At 43.6% G+C, this 22264-nt stretch overlaps 1 protein-coding gene across 13 annotated transcripts in view; it reads right to left on the bottom strand.

Annotated features, from left to right (window-relative positions):
• Positions 1 to 22264, bottom strand: part of Ttll5 (tubulin tyrosine ligase like 5) — a 248565-nt gene that overhangs the window by 49701 nt on the left and 176600 nt on the right. For all 13 annotated transcript variants that reach the window (XM_087911615.1, XM_087911620.1, XM_087911618.1 and 10 more), the window contains one exon: positions 10590 to 10804. In XM_087911615.1, coding sequence (XP_087767741.1) covers positions 10590 to 10804 — 215 coding nt within the window. The remainder of the gene's footprint in view (positions 1 to 10589; positions 10805 to 22264) is intronic.

Here is a 22264-nt window from a genome sequence, read left to right on the forward strand (position 1 = left end):
TCTTAGAATACAAAGTAAGCCTGAAGAGATGAATGCTCCCCAAATGAAACACGTATTTTGATTTTTCTTAGTAAGTACTCACTCACAGATTACCTATCTTCTAAATTCTTTTCAACATTCCTATGGTTGGGTCCAGGTGGCTTCTGTTTTCCTTTCTTTCTTTTTTAAAAATTAGTTCCCTCAACTGTCTTTTTATAGCTTTAAGGTTATACAATTAACTCATTTCTTTATCATTTGCCTTTAAGTTTATTTGTGTCATTCTGTGCGTGAGCACACACACATGGACACACATGACCTGGGTGCCTGCAGAGCCAGAAGAGGCACCAGATGTGTTGGGGTGTAGCTGCAGGTGGCTGTGAGCCTCCTGATGCTAGAACTAAACTGTTTCTTAGAGCAGCCAGTGCTCTTGACCACTTTTCTTGTTTTAATAACAGTGTGGGAGCAGATTTGGTCCAGGACACAGGTTTGATGGACAGCACACCCACAGCCCTTTAGTGTGAAGTATTTTATATTTCATTGTTACCTCTAAATTATAAATAACAGGCATACTTAAAAACTACCACCAAATGAGCTTTAAAACTCAAAAGCTATCTTATAAATTATTTCTAACAAGTTCATTATGGTTAAAGAAAATAAATTGTTTGAGACTGACACTTTGTAGCACAGTATAGTTGAACTTTGTGAACATCCAAAATTACCTAAAAAAAAAAAATGTTTGGTTAGGAGCAGGCATAACTATTAAAATTTTTAAGAGGCTGAGATGTGACTCATATGTAAGTTATAAAATCAACCGAGTGGCTCTCAATCAGCATTAAAAATAAGATGAGATTGGACAGATGGGTCAGTCATTACGAACATGTATTATTCTTAAAGAGGACTTGAATTTAGTTCTCAGCACCCAGGTTGGGTGGCTCACAACCATCTGCAACTTCAGTCCCAAGGCATCTAACACCCTCTTCTGGCTTCCATGAACACACACACATACACATAAATAAGAATAAACCTAAGTAAACAAACAAACAAACAAACAAACAGAAAAATACTTAGGACATTTTATTTCACAAATGCACACAGCTATTTTTCATGATGGAATTATTATTGTGTGTGGTAGCCATAAAGATTAAAAGTTACCCATTAAAACAAATTGTTAATTTTACACTTCAATCATTCAAAACAGTGTTATTTTGTTTGAGTAACTGATGGGGTATATTTCAATAAGCGAGCCCTACAAGTGGGGGAGGTGAAATAGGGGTATATATGTGAAAACAATAGAACTATCAAAGAAATGTCAAATGTACAATTAAAAAGACATATTTAAGGAGTTGGAGAGATGGCTCAGAGGTAGATAGTGGATTTGGCAGAGAAGCTGAGGGCAGGACAGCAGGTAAAGATGCACAAAGGCAGGAGATTAAAGTCACACTGAAAAACTCCAGGACCTGAGCAGGGTTGACACTGGGACAAGCCAGCAAGTCTACATTTTGGTTCATTTTTTAATCGTTCCGCATCTTAAAAATGATGTAGATTATGAATTTACCTTTGAGTACATCTCTGACTACATCACAAATACAACTTTTGATGTACGTAATTCTTATTTTCAGATAGTCTTTGATATGACTTTGACACAAGTTACTTAAAATAATGCTTAAAAATTTCCAAATTATTTGAGTATTTTATCATTTCACTATAAAGTGGTCAAATAATTTTTTTATAAATTTTAATTTATTTTTAAAATTTCATTTTATATTCCATCCCCAGGTCTTCCCCCCGCTTCTCCTTACCTCCTCCCTTCAGCTCTCCCCACATCCACTCCTCCCAATGGGAAGTCAACAAAGTTTGGCACATTAAGTTGAGGCAGGACCAATCCCCTCCCCCTGCATTAAGGGTGAGCATGGCATCCCACCATAGGGAATGGGCTCCAACAAGCTAGCTCATGCACCAGGGTAGATCCTGGTCCTACTGCCAGGGGCCCCTCAGATAGTCCAACCTTCAACACTGCCTCCCACACATGGAGGGCCTAGTTTGGTGCTATGTAGGCTCCATTACTGTCGGTCTAGAGTTCCTGAGTTTCCACGAGTTTGGTTTAGCTGTCTCAGTAGATTTTTTCCCTTCATGATCTTGACCTCCCTTGTTCATATATTCCTTCCTTCCTCTCTTCAACTGGATTCCCAGAGCTCGGCCTGGCGCTTGGTTGTGGATCTCAGCATCTGGTTCCGTCAGCTGCTAGATGAAGGTTCAATGATGATAGCGGGGGTATTCACCAATCTGATCACAGGGGAAGGCCAGTTCGGACTCCCTCTCCACTACTGCTAGGAGTCTTAGCTGAGGTCATCATTGTGGATTTTTGGGAATTTCCCTAGCACCAGGTTTCTCCCTAACCCCACAGTGGCTCCCTCTATCAAGATATCTCTTTCAATACTCTCCCACTTGGTCCATCGCCCCCTTCTACCATCTCATTCCCTCATATTCTCAACTTCCATCTCTTCCCCTTTACCACCTCTTCTTGCCCACAATTTACCCAAGAAATCTCATCTAATTCCCCATCCCTGGGTGGTCCATGTGTCCTTCTTAGGGAATACCTTGTTACCTAGCTTCTCTGGAGCTACGGACTGTAGATTGCAGTCTGGTTATCCTTTGCTTTACATCTACTATCCACTTATGAGTGAGTACTTACTTTGTTTGTCTTTCTGGGTCTGGGTAACCTCACTCAGGATGTTTTTTTCTAGTTCCATCCATTTGCCTGCACATATAATGATGTCATTGTTTTTTTTACAGCAAAGTAATATTCATTGTGTAAATGTATCACATTTTCTTTATTTACTCTTCAGTTGAGGGGCATCTAGGTTGTTTCCAGGTTCTGGCTATTATGAATTATGCTGCTATGAACATTGTTGAGCAAGTGTCCTTGTGGTATGATTGAGTATCCTTTTGGTATATGCCCAGAAGTGGTATTGTTGGGTTTTTTTGTTTTGTTTTTTGTTTTTTGAGACAGGGTTTCTCTGTAGCTTTGGAGCCTGTCCTGGAACTAGCTCTTGTAGACAAGGATAAGCCTTGAACTCACAGAGATCCGCCTGCCTCTGCCTCCCAAGTGCTGGGATTAAAGGCATGCGCCACACCACCGCGCCAGGCTGCTGGGTCTTGAGGTAGACTGATTCACAATTTTCTGAGAAACCGCCAAACTGATTTCCATAAGTCTGCACTCCCACCAGCAATGAAAGAGTGATCTCCTTACTCCACATCCTCTCCAGGATATGTTGTCCTTAGAACTTTTGACCTTAGCCATTCTGACAGATATAAGATGGTATCTCAGAGTTGTTTAGATTTGCACTTCCCTGATGATTAAGGATGTTAAGTAATTCCTTAAATGTCTTTTTTTTTTTTTTTTTTGGTCATTTGAGATTATTCTGCTGAGAACTCTCTGTTTAGCTCTATACCCCATTTTAAAAATTGGTTTATTTTGATGTCTAGTTTCTTGAGTTCTTTATACATTTTGGAGTTCAGGCTGGGTGGTAGTGGTACATGCCTTTAATCCCAGCACTCAGGAGGCAGAGGGGGTGGATCTCTGAATTCGAGGTCAGTCTGGTCTACAAGAGCTAGCTCCAGGACAGGCTCCAAAGCTACAGAGAGACCCTGTCTTGAAAAAACAAAACCAAACAAATAAATAAACAAAAAAACCATTTTGGAGTTCAGCCCTCTGTCAGATGTGGACAATTTCACTAAAATCAGGAACAAGACAAAGTTGCCCACTTTCTCCATATCTATTCAATATAGTACTTGAAGTTCTAGCTAAAGCAATAAGACAACAAAAAGGAAATCAAGGGGATACAAATTAGGAAGGAAGAAGTCAAGCTATTGCTATTTGCAGATGATATGATAGTTTACATAAATGACCCAAACACTCTACCCAGGCACTCCTACAGCTGATAAATACCTTCAGTAATGTGTCAGGATACCAGATTAACTAAGAAAAAATAAATCAGTAGTCCTTCTATATACAAATGATAAGCGAACCGAGAAAGAAATCAGAGGAACATCATCCTCTACAATAGCCACAAATACAAAATACCTGTGGTCGCTCTAACCAAACAAGTAAAAGACCTGTATGACAAGAACTTTAAGTCTCTAAAGAAAGAAATTAAAGATATCAGAAGATAGAAATATCTCCCATGCTCTTGGATAAGTAGGATCAACATAATAAAAAAATGGCAATCTTACCAAAAGCAATCTACAGATTCAAAGCAATCCCCATCAAAATCCTAACGCAATTCTTCACAGACCTCAAAAGAACAATACTCAGCTTCATATGAAAAAACGAAAACCCAGAACAGCTAAAACAATTCTGTATAATAAAGGAACTTCTAGAGCTACCACCATCTCTGACTTCAAACTCTACTCTAGAGATATAGTAACAAAAACAGCTTGGTATTGGCATAAAAAACAGATATGCGGATCAATGAAATCTAATCAAAGACCCTGACATTAATCCACACACCTATGAACACCTGGTTATTGACAAAGAAGCCAAACGGTACCATGGAAAAAGGAAAATATCTTTAACAAAAGGTGCTGGCTTAACTGGACATCGACATACAGAAGATTGCAAATAGCCCCATAGCTATCACCATGCACGAAACAAGCCAAAATGGACCAAGGATCTCAACATAAATCCAGTATCTTGGAGCCTGACAGAAGAGAAAGTGGGAAGGAGCCTTGAATGCATTGGCACAGGAGATCACTTCCTAAGTAGAACCCCAGCAGCACAGACACTGAGAGCAACAATCAATAAATAGGACCTCCTGAAACCAAAAACTTCCGTAGGGCAAAAGACACAGTAAATAAGACAAAATGACAGCCTACAGAATAGGAAAAGATATTTCTTCTTTTTGAGAGCTGAAACGTTCCAGTCCTAAAAACTATTCCATTGGGGACAAGCTATTTCTCTACTGATTTGTTAACGGTGTTGGTCAAAGCCCCGTGTGCTCTTGTTTTAGATCTGATGTGCCTACAGGAATGGCAACACTTCTCTTTTTGGAAGGCACTGTGTTAGGGTGAATTTGTCTTTCTTCTAATATGTATTTTTAAACCTTTGTAAGCATACTTTCTACTCCAAATTTCTGACGAATATCTTTGTTTCAGGAACTCCTCGTCCCCCTGTGCCTGGGTTTGCACAGGCAGCCCCGGTGCCCGCGCAGCTGTTCCTGCTGCCTGCACTTTCTCTGACACCTCTGCTAGTTAAAGCACGGTACGCTCCACTTTTAAGGTCTGATAGGAATACAATTCAAGTCTAAAATGCTGTTCTCTCTTACACTTCAGTGTAGTTTAGGAGTTGGCAAAGCCTCTGGAACTTTACCATGAATCCTTTTAATCCACTCTCGGATCCAGGGAGCTTCCAATATTTGCTCATCTTTAAAGAAGAATGTCTTAAGAGATGCAACGCGAGGGAGGGAAATCCATCAATCATGTTACTAGTTCACCCTCAGCAGGCTGAGTCGAAAGGCAAGGCTTTTAATTCAATGACCCACATATGACCCTCTGACAGAAGAGCTGCTGTTCTCTGACTCTTACACCACTTACTGCTCACCTACCTACTACCTACACACAACTGAAGTGACTTCTCTGAGGGTGCCAGGCCCTGTCTCTCCAATGCCCGCACCAAAAGCAAACCTGAAGACCCCTTAAGCGATAGAGAAAAGACAAGAGAATCTAACCTCCTGACCGCTTATTTCATCTAGGTCCAGACTCTGTCCCAGAGTGAGAGGGGGCCGTGTGGACATATTCCACCTCCCACTCACTTCCCAGACTGCACTCCCACAGGAAACCATATAAAAGCCTTCAGTGTTGTTCTTCGGCCCAGTCCTTCCTGGGTAGTACCTAGCAGAATTCCCCACCACTCTGCATCAGAGTGCCATTGCTCTTTCCTCTGTTAGAGTGCTTCACCAGCCATTTAAGTGGTAAAACTGGCATGGAAAGGAAGGGGCTGAGTTCCTAAGTGCTTACTTTGGAATCTCAAAAGCAGTATTTTGGGATGATTAATCTGCACTTGCTGTACACATGCAATTTAAAAGGACTGGTTGGGACTTCTGAAGTCAGTGGTCTGCTGGGAAGTCTGTGGTTAGCATTTGGTGCTCAGAGTTCCAGTTCTGGCTTGGTCACCTGTGTACCCGCCTACACTTGTAGCCCATCCTACACTCTATTCCTGAACTTTCTAGCATGAAAGCTTTACAACTACGAATTACAATAACCACTTTTAGAAATATATTGAGTACTCCCTATATAGGATGGATAGACATCAGACTCAACCATGTTTCTTCAAATCATACAATGAAAGATTGAAAGATGGACAGATAATGGTTCATCTACAGCACAACAAGGAGGTTGGACCATCACAACTCCTGAGTACTTTTCCTAGAATCTTCTCATTACAACGGCTCACATAAGAAAAAGCTGTAACATACATACATGTGTCTTAATGGATGTTTATTTTTATGTCCTTCTGCCATTTATTCCTGAGCAGGGTTCACACTGTTGACCTCCACAAATATATCATCATATGTAGTAGCTACTCAGTTGAACCTGACTGCTTAGCTCTTGATACCTTCCTCCTCCTAATCCTAAAGTCTTTAACAAACACTACTGTCTTAGGTGCTGGCACAGGAAAACTTTAAAAATTCCCACTAAAGCTGGACGTGCTAAGACCTACCTTTATTCCCAGCACTCTGGAGGCAGAAGCAGGAAGATTACTGAGTTTGAAGCCAGCCTGGTCTACTGAGCCAGTTCCAGGACAGCCAGGGCTACACAGACAAATCCTGCCTCAAAAAACAAAAACCAAAATTCTCACTAAGGTCACTTGATGCAAAGTGACTTAAGTACTGTAGTCTGGTCTCTCTCTTCCTCCTGCTTCTTCTCCTCGTTCTCCTCTGTCCCATCTTTTCCTGACCAACCCTATGCCTCCTCCTGTCCTTGAGGACCCCAGGACTACACACCTGCTAAGCATATTGTCTATCACTGAGCCAACAGCCCCCCCCCCCTTACTTTCTTAGAAGCTTCCCAAGTTAAAACTACTTTGATCTGGTTCATTCAAACCCATCATGAGCCTGTCAGTTCACCTGGTAATCTTTAACTTCCTTGAGTTTCTTTTCTCATATTTCTTGGGAAATACATGACTTGGAAAAGAAACATCACAAGGAAGAAACAGTTCATATGCATTTAGCTGTTCACAGCTGCCATCCCTTTTAATTCAGTTATTTTGTAGAAGAAATGCCACAAATACTATTGAAAGGAGGAGGTGAGATGGGCACTAAATTATAAAGTGTTGAGCATTAGAGGACAATTAAGAAAGGTGGTTGGTCCTAGGTAAACAGCTAGAAATAAGCAAGGGGGAAGGCAGAGAGGGAAGAAACGTCCACTCTCCTCACAGAACCGACACACTATTCTTAAGTGGGGTGGGGATCTATGAACGATAACAAGAGCTGCTGGACCAAGAGAGGACCAGAAAACGGCTGTGAAGCCAGACTAAAACACAAAGGCACTCATGAAGAAGCTTCCAACCGCATCAACAGAAAATAAGCTATCTTGGTGAATTTTTCGAGAGGGGCAGCGGGTTATGTTTCAAAGATGGGAAAAAGACTTGAATATTATCATAGCGAAACAGGACCCCAATGTTTTGATTTTCAACTCCCTCTGCACCCAAATCCAAGTGACATTCCATCTTTTATGTCCTATTGTTCTCCAAACTCAACCTCTAGGATGTGGAAACTTTGATGATGCTCTTGGAAACTGCTTCTGCCTGGCTGATGCCAGCCTCTGTGCTAGAGAAGCTTGAAGTTCAACCCAAAAGCACAGGGCTTGGCATGGGGAAATGCTCATTACAACTTCTCATTAGCTATGCCTCTTAGGGCAACAGTGGCATTCTTGAGCGTGACTCAGTCCCACCCGTCAGAAAGGACGGCTCTTGGTTAATCTGAGCTGAGCCGAAATGAAGGCTATAACAAGATGGGAACGAATGGAGCAACACAGCTTACAGGAACCCAGTAGAAAGGTTACATGAAATCCCCTCGGTTGCTGTCTCACTGTCAACCACAACAGCGTGGAAGCCGCAGTCAGCACGCGCTGTGAGGCACTCACTGCACTGGGCTCAACATCTCAGAGCTCACTTCTCCTCAGGATCCCTTTAGCCAGGTACTACTGCCAGTATTCCTATTATTTTTTTAATTTAAACATTTATTTTAGCTGATTTATTTAATATACATTAGTGTTTTGCCTGCATGTATGTCCGTGTAAGGGTGTCAGATCCCCTGGAAGTGGAGTTACAGGTAGTTGTGAGCTGCCATGTGGGTGCTGGGAATTGGACCCAGGTCCTCTGAAAGAGCAGCCAGTGCTCTTAACCGCTGAGCTGTCTCTCCAGTCCCATTATTCCTATTTTAAAGAAGGGAACTGAATCACAGAGAGGTGAGAAAGCTGTTAGGATGGCCAGGACCAATAATTGCTCTAGAAGAGCAAGAATGGACCAAATGATGTTCATGATTCTGATTCCAGGAGTCATGAAAATTTCTGTGGATTAAAATGACCACACTGCTTGTGTCAAAAAACAAACAAAAAACAAAAACTACTTCACTGATCCAAAGAAAATATAAAGTTTAGCTCACAATACTGCACTGGCAGCAGCTTTAGAGTCTGGTGCACTCTTCAAATGCTGAATGACCTCAGCCTGCATACCGGAACGAGGTAACAATGAGCAAGGCCACCTCAGGACTGACTGTGCCATCCCTATAACTTTTAAGACTAAAATTAATGTAACTCATTGAGTCAGTTTAGAAAAAAAAAACCAACAACAACAACCAAAAACCCCTACACTATTCATTTAAGTGAGACGAGGACTTAGCTCATGAAAACCCTGTGCAAGCCTGATGACCTGAGTTCAGTCCCTGAAGCCACGGTGGCAGGACAGCAGCAGCTCCCCAACGTTGTCCCTGACCTCCACATGTGTCATAGTATATGTGGGTCCATCCCGCTCTCCTCTCCCCCCGCTACTCCCACAGTGATGACAGAAAATATCCTTAACATCGGGCATTCTACACGAGAGAGAACGGAGGGCTCCTCCAGTGCTGACTTAGCTCCCCAGATTTACACTAGTTTTAAGGGCGAATTGGAAACTATTTGCTGGAACAATGCCTCACAGCATGCCTTCTGATACTTGGATTATATTTCTTAAATTCTGAAGAAATCTTTGCTTCCCCCCTTCTGTGCATTTTTGATGCTGAGCTGTTTCCGGTTTTCCCACACTCCTGCCTGTCACAAAGAAGAAACCACAAAAATTCAGCAAAGCAGAATTTGTCCAAAGAGCTGCAATTCCATCCCTGGAGTCTGCAGGGCTCCCCTGCCAGCAGCAAGTTCAAGGCAGCAAGCTGGGCCTTCAAATTTCCGTCCCTGCCACCCAAGTCCAGCTCTTCACTAGCACCACCCAGCCCCCCAGGCCTATGCCGGATAGTCCACAAGAACATATCAGCAGATTCAACACTTGCTTTCAGATGGTTAGCTGTGAGCTTCTTAATGCTGCAGAGTGTCTTAAACATCCATCAGAGGATAATTACAGCGCACTTAGTTCCTGTTTATCTAGTTACCGATGAAGTAGGTGATTACTGCCTCATTATTGCAAAGGAGGAAACCAAGTGACCAGTAAAACGTGTAATGGGTGGGAATGTGGTAGACTGCACCAGGGACTGCACTCTTTAGGGTCTGATCTGACCTTCTGTACCATTCCACTGCCCTTCACTCGTGCTCCAGAGAGCGGGAGGTCACTGCTGTGCCAGCTCTCCCACTCTTTAGTGCTCAGCAGGTACCGAGGAAGTATTTGTTGGGTAAATGGATAATGAGAGCAATGTGATCATATTGAGAACCATAGGGGATTGTTTTGACTCAAATCCACAATGTGATTCACCATCCAAAGGATGACAGCTAAAATTGACCGTGTGAAAGGCAGCCACATGAGAAATCTTAATGAGAAAGAGCAATGCATAAATACCCCTAGGTCTCCTGTTTGGTATAAAATAGGTGGCCTACGAAAGGCATCAGAAATACCATTGCTACACAGCTCTTTGATTAGCACTGATAAAGTTAACTGCCTAGACACGAATGCGTAAATAAGAGGAGGGCTGAGTGTGACAAGAAATGGAAAGGATCTGATTCTGTAGTGTGAGCAGAGGAGACACCCCGAGGGAGACTTCTGTAGCCTCCTTTCTCCGAGCCAACAGCTCAGGACCATTATCTGGTGCACAGTCTGCAGCTCCTGTTAGAGACTGGCAGAACTGAGTAGCAATAACCTTGAACCTTGTAGGTACCTTAGCACAATTACCAGGGGACCTAAAGGTACAGTGGCTGCCCCCCTATAGGACAGAGCCCAGATACTACATAGTTTGACTCCTCCTCAGAAGATTCCAATTTGGAACCATGGCAGAGTCCCAAGTTTGACACTGTACTTCATCAGGTGTTGGGATTTCAACTCAAACGGTCTTGAAGGCTCTCTAACGAGCGAGCACTGCTGGCTGAGGATTGTCGCGACACCGGGAATTGCACATGCCATACGGAAAACTTACTTGGAAGCCCTCTGGGATGTGGCCTTTTTGAGCACTTGTTTGTGATTGGATGGGGGCTTGGAGACCAAGGTGGAGGAACTTGGAGGTGGCACCACTTTTTGTGGCAGGGTGTTTGGCTTCTGGCCACCAGCTGTGGCACTTGAAATTCTGCAGCCTGCACCATTATTCATCGTCCATAGACTGGCGTTAGGTAGTGTCTGGCTGCCAAAGATCGCCTGTAAGGAAAAGGAGAAAGTGATCGATGGAGGGCTCCTTCACCACCCCTGGTTGGATGCAACTGATCTGTAATCCTGAACAGGGGTAAAGAGGAAGGGACACGCTGGTAATTAAGTGTTAGGAGAAACTCCTCTCAGCTTGGCAGGACAGATCTGATTCAGAGAAGAGAGGTCTCTCAAAGAAGAGCTGCCAGGGCCTTCTGAAAACACTCTGACTGAGGAAATTAAGGCACCTGGGCACCGAGGGTTCGTCAATTTACATGCATGAGAAAAGCATTTGGTCTCTCAGCTTAGTTCCCTTTGCTGCTCAATTTAAGAAGTGTTTAATGAATGTCCTTCTGCGTCAGAGGAAAATGGCCTGGAAACATGGCTGGGATACTGCATTACTTCAGGACTAGAGGAAAGCAAAGAAGCCTGTGTGACCAGGGCACCCTGTGCTAACAGCTGGGGAAATGAGGCAGGAACAGACACTAGGAGCCAAGTCATGCATGACCTTGAGTGCTAGTTTCAGAATCCTAGGGCAGTAATACCTCACTGAACTAAACTTTAACATAAGATGTAACACTTGACAACGCTTGAAGTAAGTTTACTATATGAACACATCACCCAATGAAAACATGACTGGCACTCGGTGCCTTCTGCACAAGGTGGGCCCATAAAGACCCAGAACACCACTTAAACATGGCGAGAGCCACACAATCTGCAGAATATGAAGGTGCATTTCTTCCAAATGAATGCTTAGCAATACTTTTTCCACTTTTATATATGTGTGTGGTAGGCATGTACGTGCGTATTCATGTTTATAGGTGCATGGTACATGTGTGTGTGTGTGTGTGTGTGTGTTTGTGAGCATGTGGAGACCTGACCTTCATGCTGGGACTCATCCATGATAGCTCTTCCATTTTATTCACAGAGGCAGGGTCTCTTAAACCCAGAGCTCAGCGACATGCTAGTATTAGCCAGCCCGCTCCATGATTTCCTTGTCTGTCTTCTGAGGTTGAATTACAAACTGGTCACCATTCTCGCCTGGCATTTATGTGGGTTCTGGGAATCCAAACTTGGGTTCTCACGATTGTAAGGCAAACACTAATGAGGCATGCAAGTGTTCGGAGTCTGGGCTGCCACCTGGGCCAGATGGAGTCCAGGGACCATGCTGAGGCTGGGCTGATGCTGATTTGAGAGGCCTGTCCTCCTACCCAGGCCCCTGGTGAAATCCCAGCCCAAGCTGCTGCTGGTCATGTCTGGGTCCTGTGGTCTCCTGTAGCAGCTGGGGCCTGGGTTGATATCCATTGCCCATGTTAACACAGGGGCCCATGCAAATCAAGTATTGAAGCACCAGGACCGTGCAGAGCTGGTCTGCCCCTTCACTGGCCAGGGGAGACCCCCCTCCTCAACTCCGCCCCTCACCGGTCCTGGGATAATGGACCTGGATGACCAAGGCACAGGAGAGCAGGTATCACTCCTCACCTGTCAGGGGTGGTCCCAGCAGCCTACACAGACTTGGCTACCACTTAGGTACACATCCAGGGCTTTAAGTTGGCATCCCCAACATCTACCCTAATTGTGACCTGCTGGAGCAAGTAAGGGACTGGTCCTATGGAACCAGAGCGGCAGGATCTCTGGGAGGAGAGGAGTTTCGGTGAGGGTCTAGTATCCATGGCGGAGCAGAAGCCAGAGGCCTTGAACCTGACCGACAACACATTACACGATGAACGTTTACAAGGGAGGCTGTTTGGACAGAAGAGTAGACTTCATGAGACACTGCAGCTCCCAGGGTCACCAAGATGAATGAAGAGGCAGGAAAGAGGGAGAAGAGGATTTTTTTTTTTGCTGTTGTCTGCTTTTTTTTTTCATTTTACATTTGTTTTTTTAATTTCCTTTTTTTGTAAAAAAAATACTTATTTTTATTTTATGAGTATTGGTGTTTGACTGCATGTATGTCTGCGTGAAGGAGTCGGATCCCCTCGAACAGCAGTTACAGGCAGGTGTGAACTGCCATGTGTGTGTTGGGGATTGAACCCAAGTCCTCTGGAAGAGCAGTTAGTGCTCTTAACTGCTGAGCTATCTCTTTAGTCCCTTAATTGAAATTCTTGTTTGTAGCTTTTTCTATTTTTTATGATTTATTTTTAAGTTTTCCTGGGGGGGGCTTATAAGGATGAAGGGCAGATATGGAGGGATTGGGAAATGAGTGGATTGGGGTGAGTGGATTTGGGGGATAAGAAATTCCCCCCAAATAAAAAATTATGTTTTTTGAAAAAGATGACTCAAGAGGCTGTGGGAAAATGTCTAGCAACTCTTCTCTATACTATGACTTTGGGATGCCTATTTTTGGGAACTGAGTCCCAAAGTCTGGCTAGGGAGATATGAGAGGGGTTTGAGGGCTCTTGTGTGGAGGAAAATCTCTGAGCTTGCCATGTCTTGTAGGCAGTTGTAGCTGTCTTCCTGGATTGTTGGAGGGCAAATGAAGACCACACAGATCACGCTCGCCCAGGCATTCAACAAAGGTGCCTGGAAATTAGCCAAAGCGTCACACACACACACACACACACACACACACACCCCAATGGACACAGCACACACTCATTCCTTCCCAAACCTCATCCTCAGTTTAAAGAGGAACCGAAGAGCATGCAAGCCCACCTATCTGTAATCCTCTGCGAATGGTGGTTGGTTATGCATTTTTCCAATAGGTTTTTTTTTTTTTGATCTTATGATGATGCTCACTAGCTGGGAACGCAAACTCTTAAAATGAAAACATATGTTTAGGTTCTCAGACCATATTTACTCAATTCTTTCTGGCAGAAATAATCCTTTCCTCCTCTGAGCAGTTATAAAGATGTATTCGTGAGGCTCTTATCAGTTAGGCCATCCTACGTGTACGGTGGCCATTTACAAACAAAGAAGAAGTTTTCTTCTTCTCTAGACAGTGCACAATGGCAATGGCTGCCTTTGTTTGATCCATTTTCTTCTTTTTTTTTTAAAATTGTTTTTATAAAAGTTTATCAGCTGGGAATTGGAGGTGGTACATGTCTTTAATCCCAGCACTTGGGCAGCAGAGATAAGCGGATCTCTGAATTTGAGGCCAGCCCAGTAACAGAGTGAGTTGTAGGCTACACAATGAGACCCCCGTCTCAAAAAAACAAACAAAAAAGTTTTTCAGAAGGTGTGTGTGTGTGTGTGAATGAGTGAGAGAGAGAAAGCACACGTGTGTGCACACACACAACCTTGCACATATGAATGCACAGGTGGAGGCTGGAAGTTAAGTTTGGGCGCAAGCTGGCCTTTAGGTAGGGACCAGGGATGGGAACCCAGGTCCCCATGTTTGTTCAGTAAATACTTTATTCGCTGAACCATCTCTCAAATCCTCACAATTAACTTCTATTGTACCCACAGTAACTTAGAGTGTCTGATGCTTAATAAATATTTACACCATGAAGAGCACACACAGACACACACACAGACACACACACAGACACACACACACAGACACACACACAGACACACACACAGACACACACACAGACACACACACAGACACACACACAGACACACACACAGACACACACACAGACACACACACAGACACACACACAGACACACACACAGACACACACACACACACACACACAGACACACACACAGACACACACACACACACACACAGACACACACACAGACACACACACACACACAGCTATTCTTTCTTTTTTTAAAGTAACAATTGGATATTTTGTAACAACAATAGGAAGTCAGTAGACAGGCATGTGTATTTACATATAGGGTAAGGTTTTTTTTCCTCTAGATTTTAGTTCCTAGAGTGTGAAGTATTTACATACAGTTCACAAAGTCTAAACAAGTCCTCCGCAGATCCCAAAGAAAGGAAGTTTACTTTCCAAATGCAAATTTTGTGCAAAGTCCTTCAAGGAACAAAATGAAGGAGGTGGAGGAAATCTGGCCTAGGAGGCTCAACTGGCCCGGAGATGACCGCTCCTCTCTTTCTAGCGACACCATTCAGGGTCTGTCTGAATGCGTGTGCTTACTTTAGCAACTTAAAAATAAATTATACTTGCTGTTTCTCTTATCCCTAAGATAACCACACCCACAATTCCGGCCAATGGGCTCTAAGCAGAAGTGCCTGGGTGTGGGTCTAGGACCGTTCTTGCAGAACAGACAGATGGCTGATAGTCATAGCTGGCCCTGCTCTGCTTCCCTCTTGCATGGATTGCCTGCCAGAGGCAGATGGAGGTAAGATGAACACAATCAATAAAGCGTGTTGAAGATGGAGAAGAGCATGGGTTTCTGATGGCACCATGGAGTCTGGAAGAGCCTATTCCACAGAATTTTAATTATATGGGAAAACTCTAACACACCTAACTCATTTAGGGAGAGGTTAGCTGTTACATGCAGTCAATTGTAATCCCGACTTAACGGATTCAAGCTTGCTTAAGCCTCAACACAACAGGCATGGACTGTATTCCAAGGGTAGTAAGAAAAGAGTAGCCACGCTCTTGGGACACTCAATGGAAAATGAAGTGATCACCACTGTGTATGATGATACACCAGTTGAACATTACCTGTTAAAGACTCAGCAATAGAGACAAGTCTCTGGACACCTTACCAAAGCTGAGGCTAATTGGAATGGGGTTAAAGCAATCACATCTGTAAGGAACAGCCCAGGGAAAAACTGGGCTCTATTAAAGGAAGACCTGTGAGCGAATGTGTTGAGATCAGTGGCAGAAATCAGCCTCCCTAGGCTTCCTTCCCCTGCTCTATATTTTGGCCTCAATCCTGCAACTCTGTCAGTCACAGATTACTGGAAGTAGTTCTTCTGATAACCACGCCTAAGAGGAAAGAAGAATCAGATGAAGCTTCTTCTCACGACAAAGGATGCCCAAGATATAAACTATCAACAACACAGGCGGCTATCTGTCATGCTGAGTGTGTCAGAGCGAGGGAATGGAGGAAGAAGTGATTCTACATATCCATGCTTCTTCCTGCTTTGCTGGGTGTGGAAAACAGCCACATTACAGCAAGGAGACTCAGAAAACCACAGCTCGAGGGTTGGCATGGCCCCAGGCGAAAGACTGGAAAGGCCCTCCTTCTCCCACAACACAGGGTGCTTGTGGGTGGGAAGGGGGGGTTCTGATGGAAGCACACAGGCTATGATGGGGAAGGTCACAGTAGGTCACGGGGAAGCAAGATCTGGCCTCTTACTAGAAAGATAATGCTGTCCAGAGATTAAATTCTGGGAGGCCTTTATTTTTTTTTTCCTTCCAGAAAAACACCGCCTTTGGCCTTCTCTTAGGCTGACCCACACTAGAGCAGAGCTCTCTGCAACACAGCGACTCTCGGTTTACTCTTTGAGCATCCTGGGAGGGGAAGCAGCAACTGGCCTCTATTTGAGCAGGGCAGCACCTCTGTGTGGCCCTTAAACACCAGTTCCAGAGGAGCAAACATTTTTAAATAGGATTTTTTCTCCTCAGATTTTGATCTAACTAGGTAGCATAATGCCCATTAGCCCATACAAAGCTGCTTCCAAAGGGTTCCTCTCTGGCAACTCAGACAGGGATGGTACCCTTTCTTGCACACACAAACCACTAATCAACACTAGTCTATCAATGGGTTGAGTGAAAAGAACACAAGACGAGTTTTGAGAGCTATGCTGCTCTAACAGCCTCGGAGCCAGGGCGAGCTGAAGAAGGGGTTTCTATTTTGGCGAAAGCAAGCTCCGAAAGGCCCTTTTTCACACTGCGGGCAGTTCTTGGCTGTCTTGCCCTCACAGCGTTTGTCAGCTGGGACAAGACTCAGGGCTGAGGGAGAGAAAGTGCAGCTCTTGGTGCTGCTGTGCTCTGGGCAGGGCCATGGCTAGGGCAGAGATGGAGCAGAACCTCAGAGGTGCTACTGTTCATGTACGGAGAGAGACCAACCCACAAATGCTAAAGACAGGACATTTTATCTTCCAAGGTCCTCTAGCACTACCTTCCGTTTCTAAAACCAATGAGCAAGGAAGGAAATCTTAGTACTTCTAATGACTTACCATATAAGAGGCAACTACAGGTGCTTACCTGAACAGAACAACTTTGAAATTCCTATTATCAACCAGCTGGGACAAGTTTGCTTTAATAGACAGTCCCTAAATTAACTGTATTCGTTAACATCTGAGGCACAATGAAGATAATTAAAATCAGATACCTGGTTGGGCAGTGGTGGCGCACGTCTTTAATCCAGCACTCGGGAGGCAGAGGCAGGCGGATGGATCTCTGTGACTTCTAGGCCAGCCTGGTCTACAGGGCGAGTTCCGGGACAGGCTCCAAAGCTACAGAGAAACCCTGTCTCGATAAACAAACAAACAAACAAAACAAAACAAAACAAAAAACAACCCAAAAAACCAAAACAAAAAACCCCAAGTACCCGAATGTACTTGTAAGCCCCAGACAGCTAACCAATGGAGAAGCTGTTAACATCCTAGAGTTAGGAGCAGCTGGTTGGGGCCACTGTGCATGGTGACTCGTAACTCGCCCTAGGCATGGCGTGACCTGCCTTCCTTCATCAGCGCCCACTCCCCATCTAACAGCTGAACCAGTCACTCAGACACAGGAGGGTGGTGTTCTGGTGGTCACTCCAGACTCACATGACTGTGGGGTTCGCTTTGCTATACTTCTTTCTTCATTCCCCCGGTGCCCAGCACCGTGTGCACACAATCACACATGCACAAAAGCTTGGCAGATGGGGGTTCATCTCGGAAAACTTGAGTTCACTTAACACACAGTCATTAGAAAAGGGAAACAAGTATTAAAAGTCAGTTCCAATTCTCCTCTGGGATACACCGGCTAATGTCTCAATAATGAAGACATTCTCTGTGTGTACAAATACATTTCTATGTGCTTTCAGAAACAGGAACACATGACACCTGATGTTCTGAGGTCTGTTTTTCATTCAAATATCTTATTTTTTCATATCTGCAAAGGTAGGCCTATCATTACTTTTATGATTACATATTTTCTATATGGTTATCAAACTGACTTAAAACTAATAGTAAAATGCTACAAAAGTTGACATGGGATAGATGTATAATCCTAGTCACATAAATAAAATTGTAACACATGGTTGAGTGGAATGAAAAAAACAGTATTTTTTTTTTTTTTTGAGACAGGGTTTCTCAAGGCCTGGCTGTCCTGGAACTTGCTCTGTAAACCAGACTGGCCTTGAACTCACAGAGATCCTCTTGCCTCTGCCTCCTGATTGCTGGGCTTAAAGGTGTGCGCCACCACTGCCCGGCCCTACATTTTTCACTCTCCATTTTGAACACACCCACCCCGCACAGGCTGAGATTACAGACAAGCAGTACCATGTCTGGCCTTTTCTCAAGGGATGTGTGTGACTCAGGTCCTCAGGTTTGCTTGACAAGCACCAGACTGAATGAGCCATCTCCACAGCCTTTCAGAGTCTTTTGTTCCAAAATGTCAAAAGGAGGAGTAATTTCCTTGGCTTTCCTTTGATCATTACACAGAAATGGTTTGTACCCCACAAAAGCTCCATCAAAACTTGATACTGATGCTGTTTTCCTCCTTCAGTTTATAAGACATTTCTGTCTTTGGACAAATGTGTTAGCAATAAATCCATACAATTCTAAAAAAATATTCATTTTATCCTGGTATTAATCTCTATTTTTAATTCATTCTTGTGCCTCTCTCTCCAATAACTGTGACTAAATTAATAACATACCCCTTTTCAGTTGTCCAAACAGGTAGCTAATTAGCGAGCCTGGACCTGCTCCCAAGATACATTTAATAGCATCTTCTCTGCCTCTGGGAGAAGCACAGGGAATTGAATTAAAACTTTAGGGCTGAAATTATAATACTGTGTGCATTTAAGGTATAAAAAATGGCAGATGCAGTGCCATGTCCATCAAAGCCTTACTGAGACAGCCAAACTATGGAGGCAACTTACGTACGTACTGATGCCTGAGCGGAAAAAGCAATGTGACTTACAGACCATAGCGTATTCCTGTCCAGGTAGGACATTCCCCTTTGGAAAGCACACACCACGCGTGGTGGGAACATTTACTCCACATGCTATGGTACGGATGAAACGTGAGACTGTGATGCTAAGTAAAATAAAGCAGTCAGAGAAAGGCAAATCCTATAGCAGTCTATGCATATGAAAAACTCTGAAGCAGGCAAATCCCTGTAACAGGGAGGGACAAGGTGGATGCTGGGAGGAAGCGGAGTAAGCATTGCTCAGTGTGGCTTCAGTTTCTGTCCTGCAACACTTTAGAGACCTGCTGTCCAGGGAACTTGCACAGTTAACAACGCTGCACTGGATCACAAGAAGAAGGTATACTTATGTTATATGCTTTTTACCACAATGAAAAACTACATTAAGAACAGCTGAATTTTTGCTTTTTTAAAACAAGGTCTCACTCTTAGGCCAGGCTAGCTTCAAACTCAGACATCCTCCTGTCTCAGACTTCCAAGAGCTGGATTACCCAGTTTAAGAGCAACTAATCCTTAGGGAAGTCTTTACCATGGGTCAGGACTGCTCTATACGCTTTACATGTTAAACTCTGCTAACCTCCACCTGTCGTCTGCGGTGGGCTGCACCACCACCTCTGCTACAGAAGGAGTCAAGGCCCACAAACGTGAAATTGTTCTCCATGAGCATGAAGCTACTGTGTAGTAAGCTGGGACTCATTACCCAGGGTGTAGAGTGGGCCACCACATTCAGTGCCTTCAATCCTTGTGTTATCTGACTCCTTTCAGAGAACAAGTGTATAAAGTACATCCTTTAAGTCAAATCTCATTTCTAAAGCAAACATAAACAAGGCTCAACTGTAACTTTCACCAGCCAAAGAGAAAAACAAATGTCTTTTTTTTATGTGTGTGTGCATGTGTGTGCGTGCACATGCACATGCATATATACACACACACATACAACACACACACATGCACACATATGCAATGTGCGCGCGCACACACACACACACACACACACACACACATGCCCGTGCCATGTGGAGGTTGACATTGAGAATCTTCCTTTAGTACTCCCTGCCTTTACTTTGTTAGTAGAAATTACATATTCCTTGTCTGGAACTCACAGAGATCCCCCTGCCTCCGCCTCCAAGTGCTGGGATGGAAAGTATGTGCCACCACTTCTGGCGTCTGCCTTTATTTATTGAGATATGATTTCTAACCTGACATGGTGACACACACCTTTCATTCCAGCACTTGGGAGCCACAGGCAGCTGGATCTCTGAGTTTGGGGCCAGCCTGGTCTGCAGAGTGAGTTCCAGGACAGCTACAGCTAACCAAAGAAATCCTGTCTCGAAAAACCAAAATCAAAATCCAAAACCAAAACCCAAACCCAAACCAAAAACCTCTCACTGAACCCAGCTGGTACTGAGCAGTTGAAGGGACTGGCTAGTCAGCAAGCTCCTTGATCCTCCTGTCTCAGCCTCTCAGCACTCAGATTACAGACATGCATCACCACACTTAGTTTTTATATGGGAGATGGGGATCTAAACTCTCAATACTTGCTCAGCACTGAGCCATCTTCCCAAACTTAAACTTGCTTTTCTACAAAATCATTTTCTAGGAAAAAAAAAACACCCAAAAGCAAATTCTTGTTAATTATTTTAAAAGTAGCATACATGAGTATATATGCATAAGTACTTATATATACACACATAAGCAGACATGCATACAAGCATGAATGTGCACATATACACACAGGTTGAGTATACCTTACTCAAATGTTTCAGATTCTAGACTACATCCATTTACATAATGAGTCATCTTGAGAGAGAGACCCAAGTCCAAATGTGAAATTTGCTGAAACATTATATATGCCTTATATGTGGAACCTAAAGGTCATCTATATAAAATTTTTAGCAGTTTTGTGCATGAAAACAGTTTTATTGCAAGGAATTTTCCACTTGGGGAATCATGTCAGTTCTCAAAAAGCTTTGGATTATGAAGCTTTTGGATTTTCAAGTTACTGATGTTCAGTCTGTAGAAAATCAATTAAAAACAAAGCAATGACCTCAGGTTTAAAGCTCAACTGGTTAACAAAAGGGAATTCATAGTTCTATTTTCAAAGATCTACTCAATATTTTATTTGCTAGCAGCTGTACAGAATTGTATATTAGGGCTCCTGATTTCCTAATAACATGTTGGAATCTTATACCTTCTGATCATTAAAGAGAAATAGTAAAAAGTACTAAATTCTCTTATAACTGGAAATTCTGTTTACCTAACCTATCTCTGTCCTGAAATGAACAATTTGTTTGATTTGGCCCAGAATCATATGCAGTTGGCCTACTGTGCAGATCTTATATGGACCTCGCTCACGTATTCATTAAGACATTTTCCTGTGCCTGCGTCCATCTCAGATGGATAAAGGCAGGTCCTGTAGCAAACACCATCTTAACCCTCTAGACACGCAGTCCTCAACCTTCGTAAGGCTGGGACCCTTTAATACAGCCATGTTCTAGTGACCCCCGATCATAAAATTACTGCATTGCTACTTCATAACTGTAATTTTGCTGCTGCTATGAATCGTAATGTAAATACCTAATATATGACCCCCAAAGGAGTAATATGCAACCCACAGGTTGAAAACCACTGTCCATTAGCCTCTGGTGTGTGAACACCCAAGCTGAGGTCCAGATGGTGCTGACCGTTCATCTCAGGGTGGAGCAGAGCAGCGGCAGTGAAGCTGAAAACTTCATTTGATTAGTGACACGTGTGGGGGAGGGGCTCCTGAGGCCTCTGGCCTGGCACAGCTGAGGGACTGAGGAGGCACTATGGCTGGGGGCGGTTTCCTCATCAGTGGAACCACCACCTTCACTTGGCACACAGGAGGCACTCCTCACATGTGCCGTGTCCCCGCAAGTCACAGCAGCAGCTTTACAGAGCAGCCTGGTGGGATACAGGGATGCCTTTTATGACAGTCTATAGTGCGATAGTGTTCTAAGAATCAGATTTATAGGGCACTGAACATGGAAACCTGATGTGAACTATGCAAAAATCTCTGTGGCATTCAATCTGTAGATTCCTGCTATGTTCCCTGGCAGTTTTCTCGTAACACCTAACAGAAATAAAAATAAAGCAGTATCATTAGTAACAGGGTTAAAAGAAAAACTAAAAAGCTAGGGTTGAAAAGACAGCAGTCTTCACAAGCTCTGAATCTGGAAGCCTCTGGAACACGTTTCAGGATCTTGCATGGCTCATTAGCTTCTAACCTTCTTAATAATGAAGAACAAGGGAAGGCGGAGCATGCGTGTTCCCATGAACTCCTTAAGACACTGAATTAAGCATTGTGGTGACTGGGATAAGGTCTAGGCCTTTCATAGGTTTAATAACTTTTTTATGTTGAGACTGTGCATATGAAAGACAGATTATGATAGGTGAATTACAACATTTCAATAAAGTTTTGTGATAGTAAAAACTTGTCAAA

This window comes from Myodes glareolus, chromosome 11 (assembly GCF_982192425.1).
Source record: "Myodes glareolus chromosome 11, mMyoGla1.1, whole genome shotgun sequence".
Classification (NCBI taxonomy): domain Eukaryota; kingdom Metazoa; phylum Chordata; class Mammalia; order Rodentia; family Cricetidae; genus Myodes; species Myodes glareolus.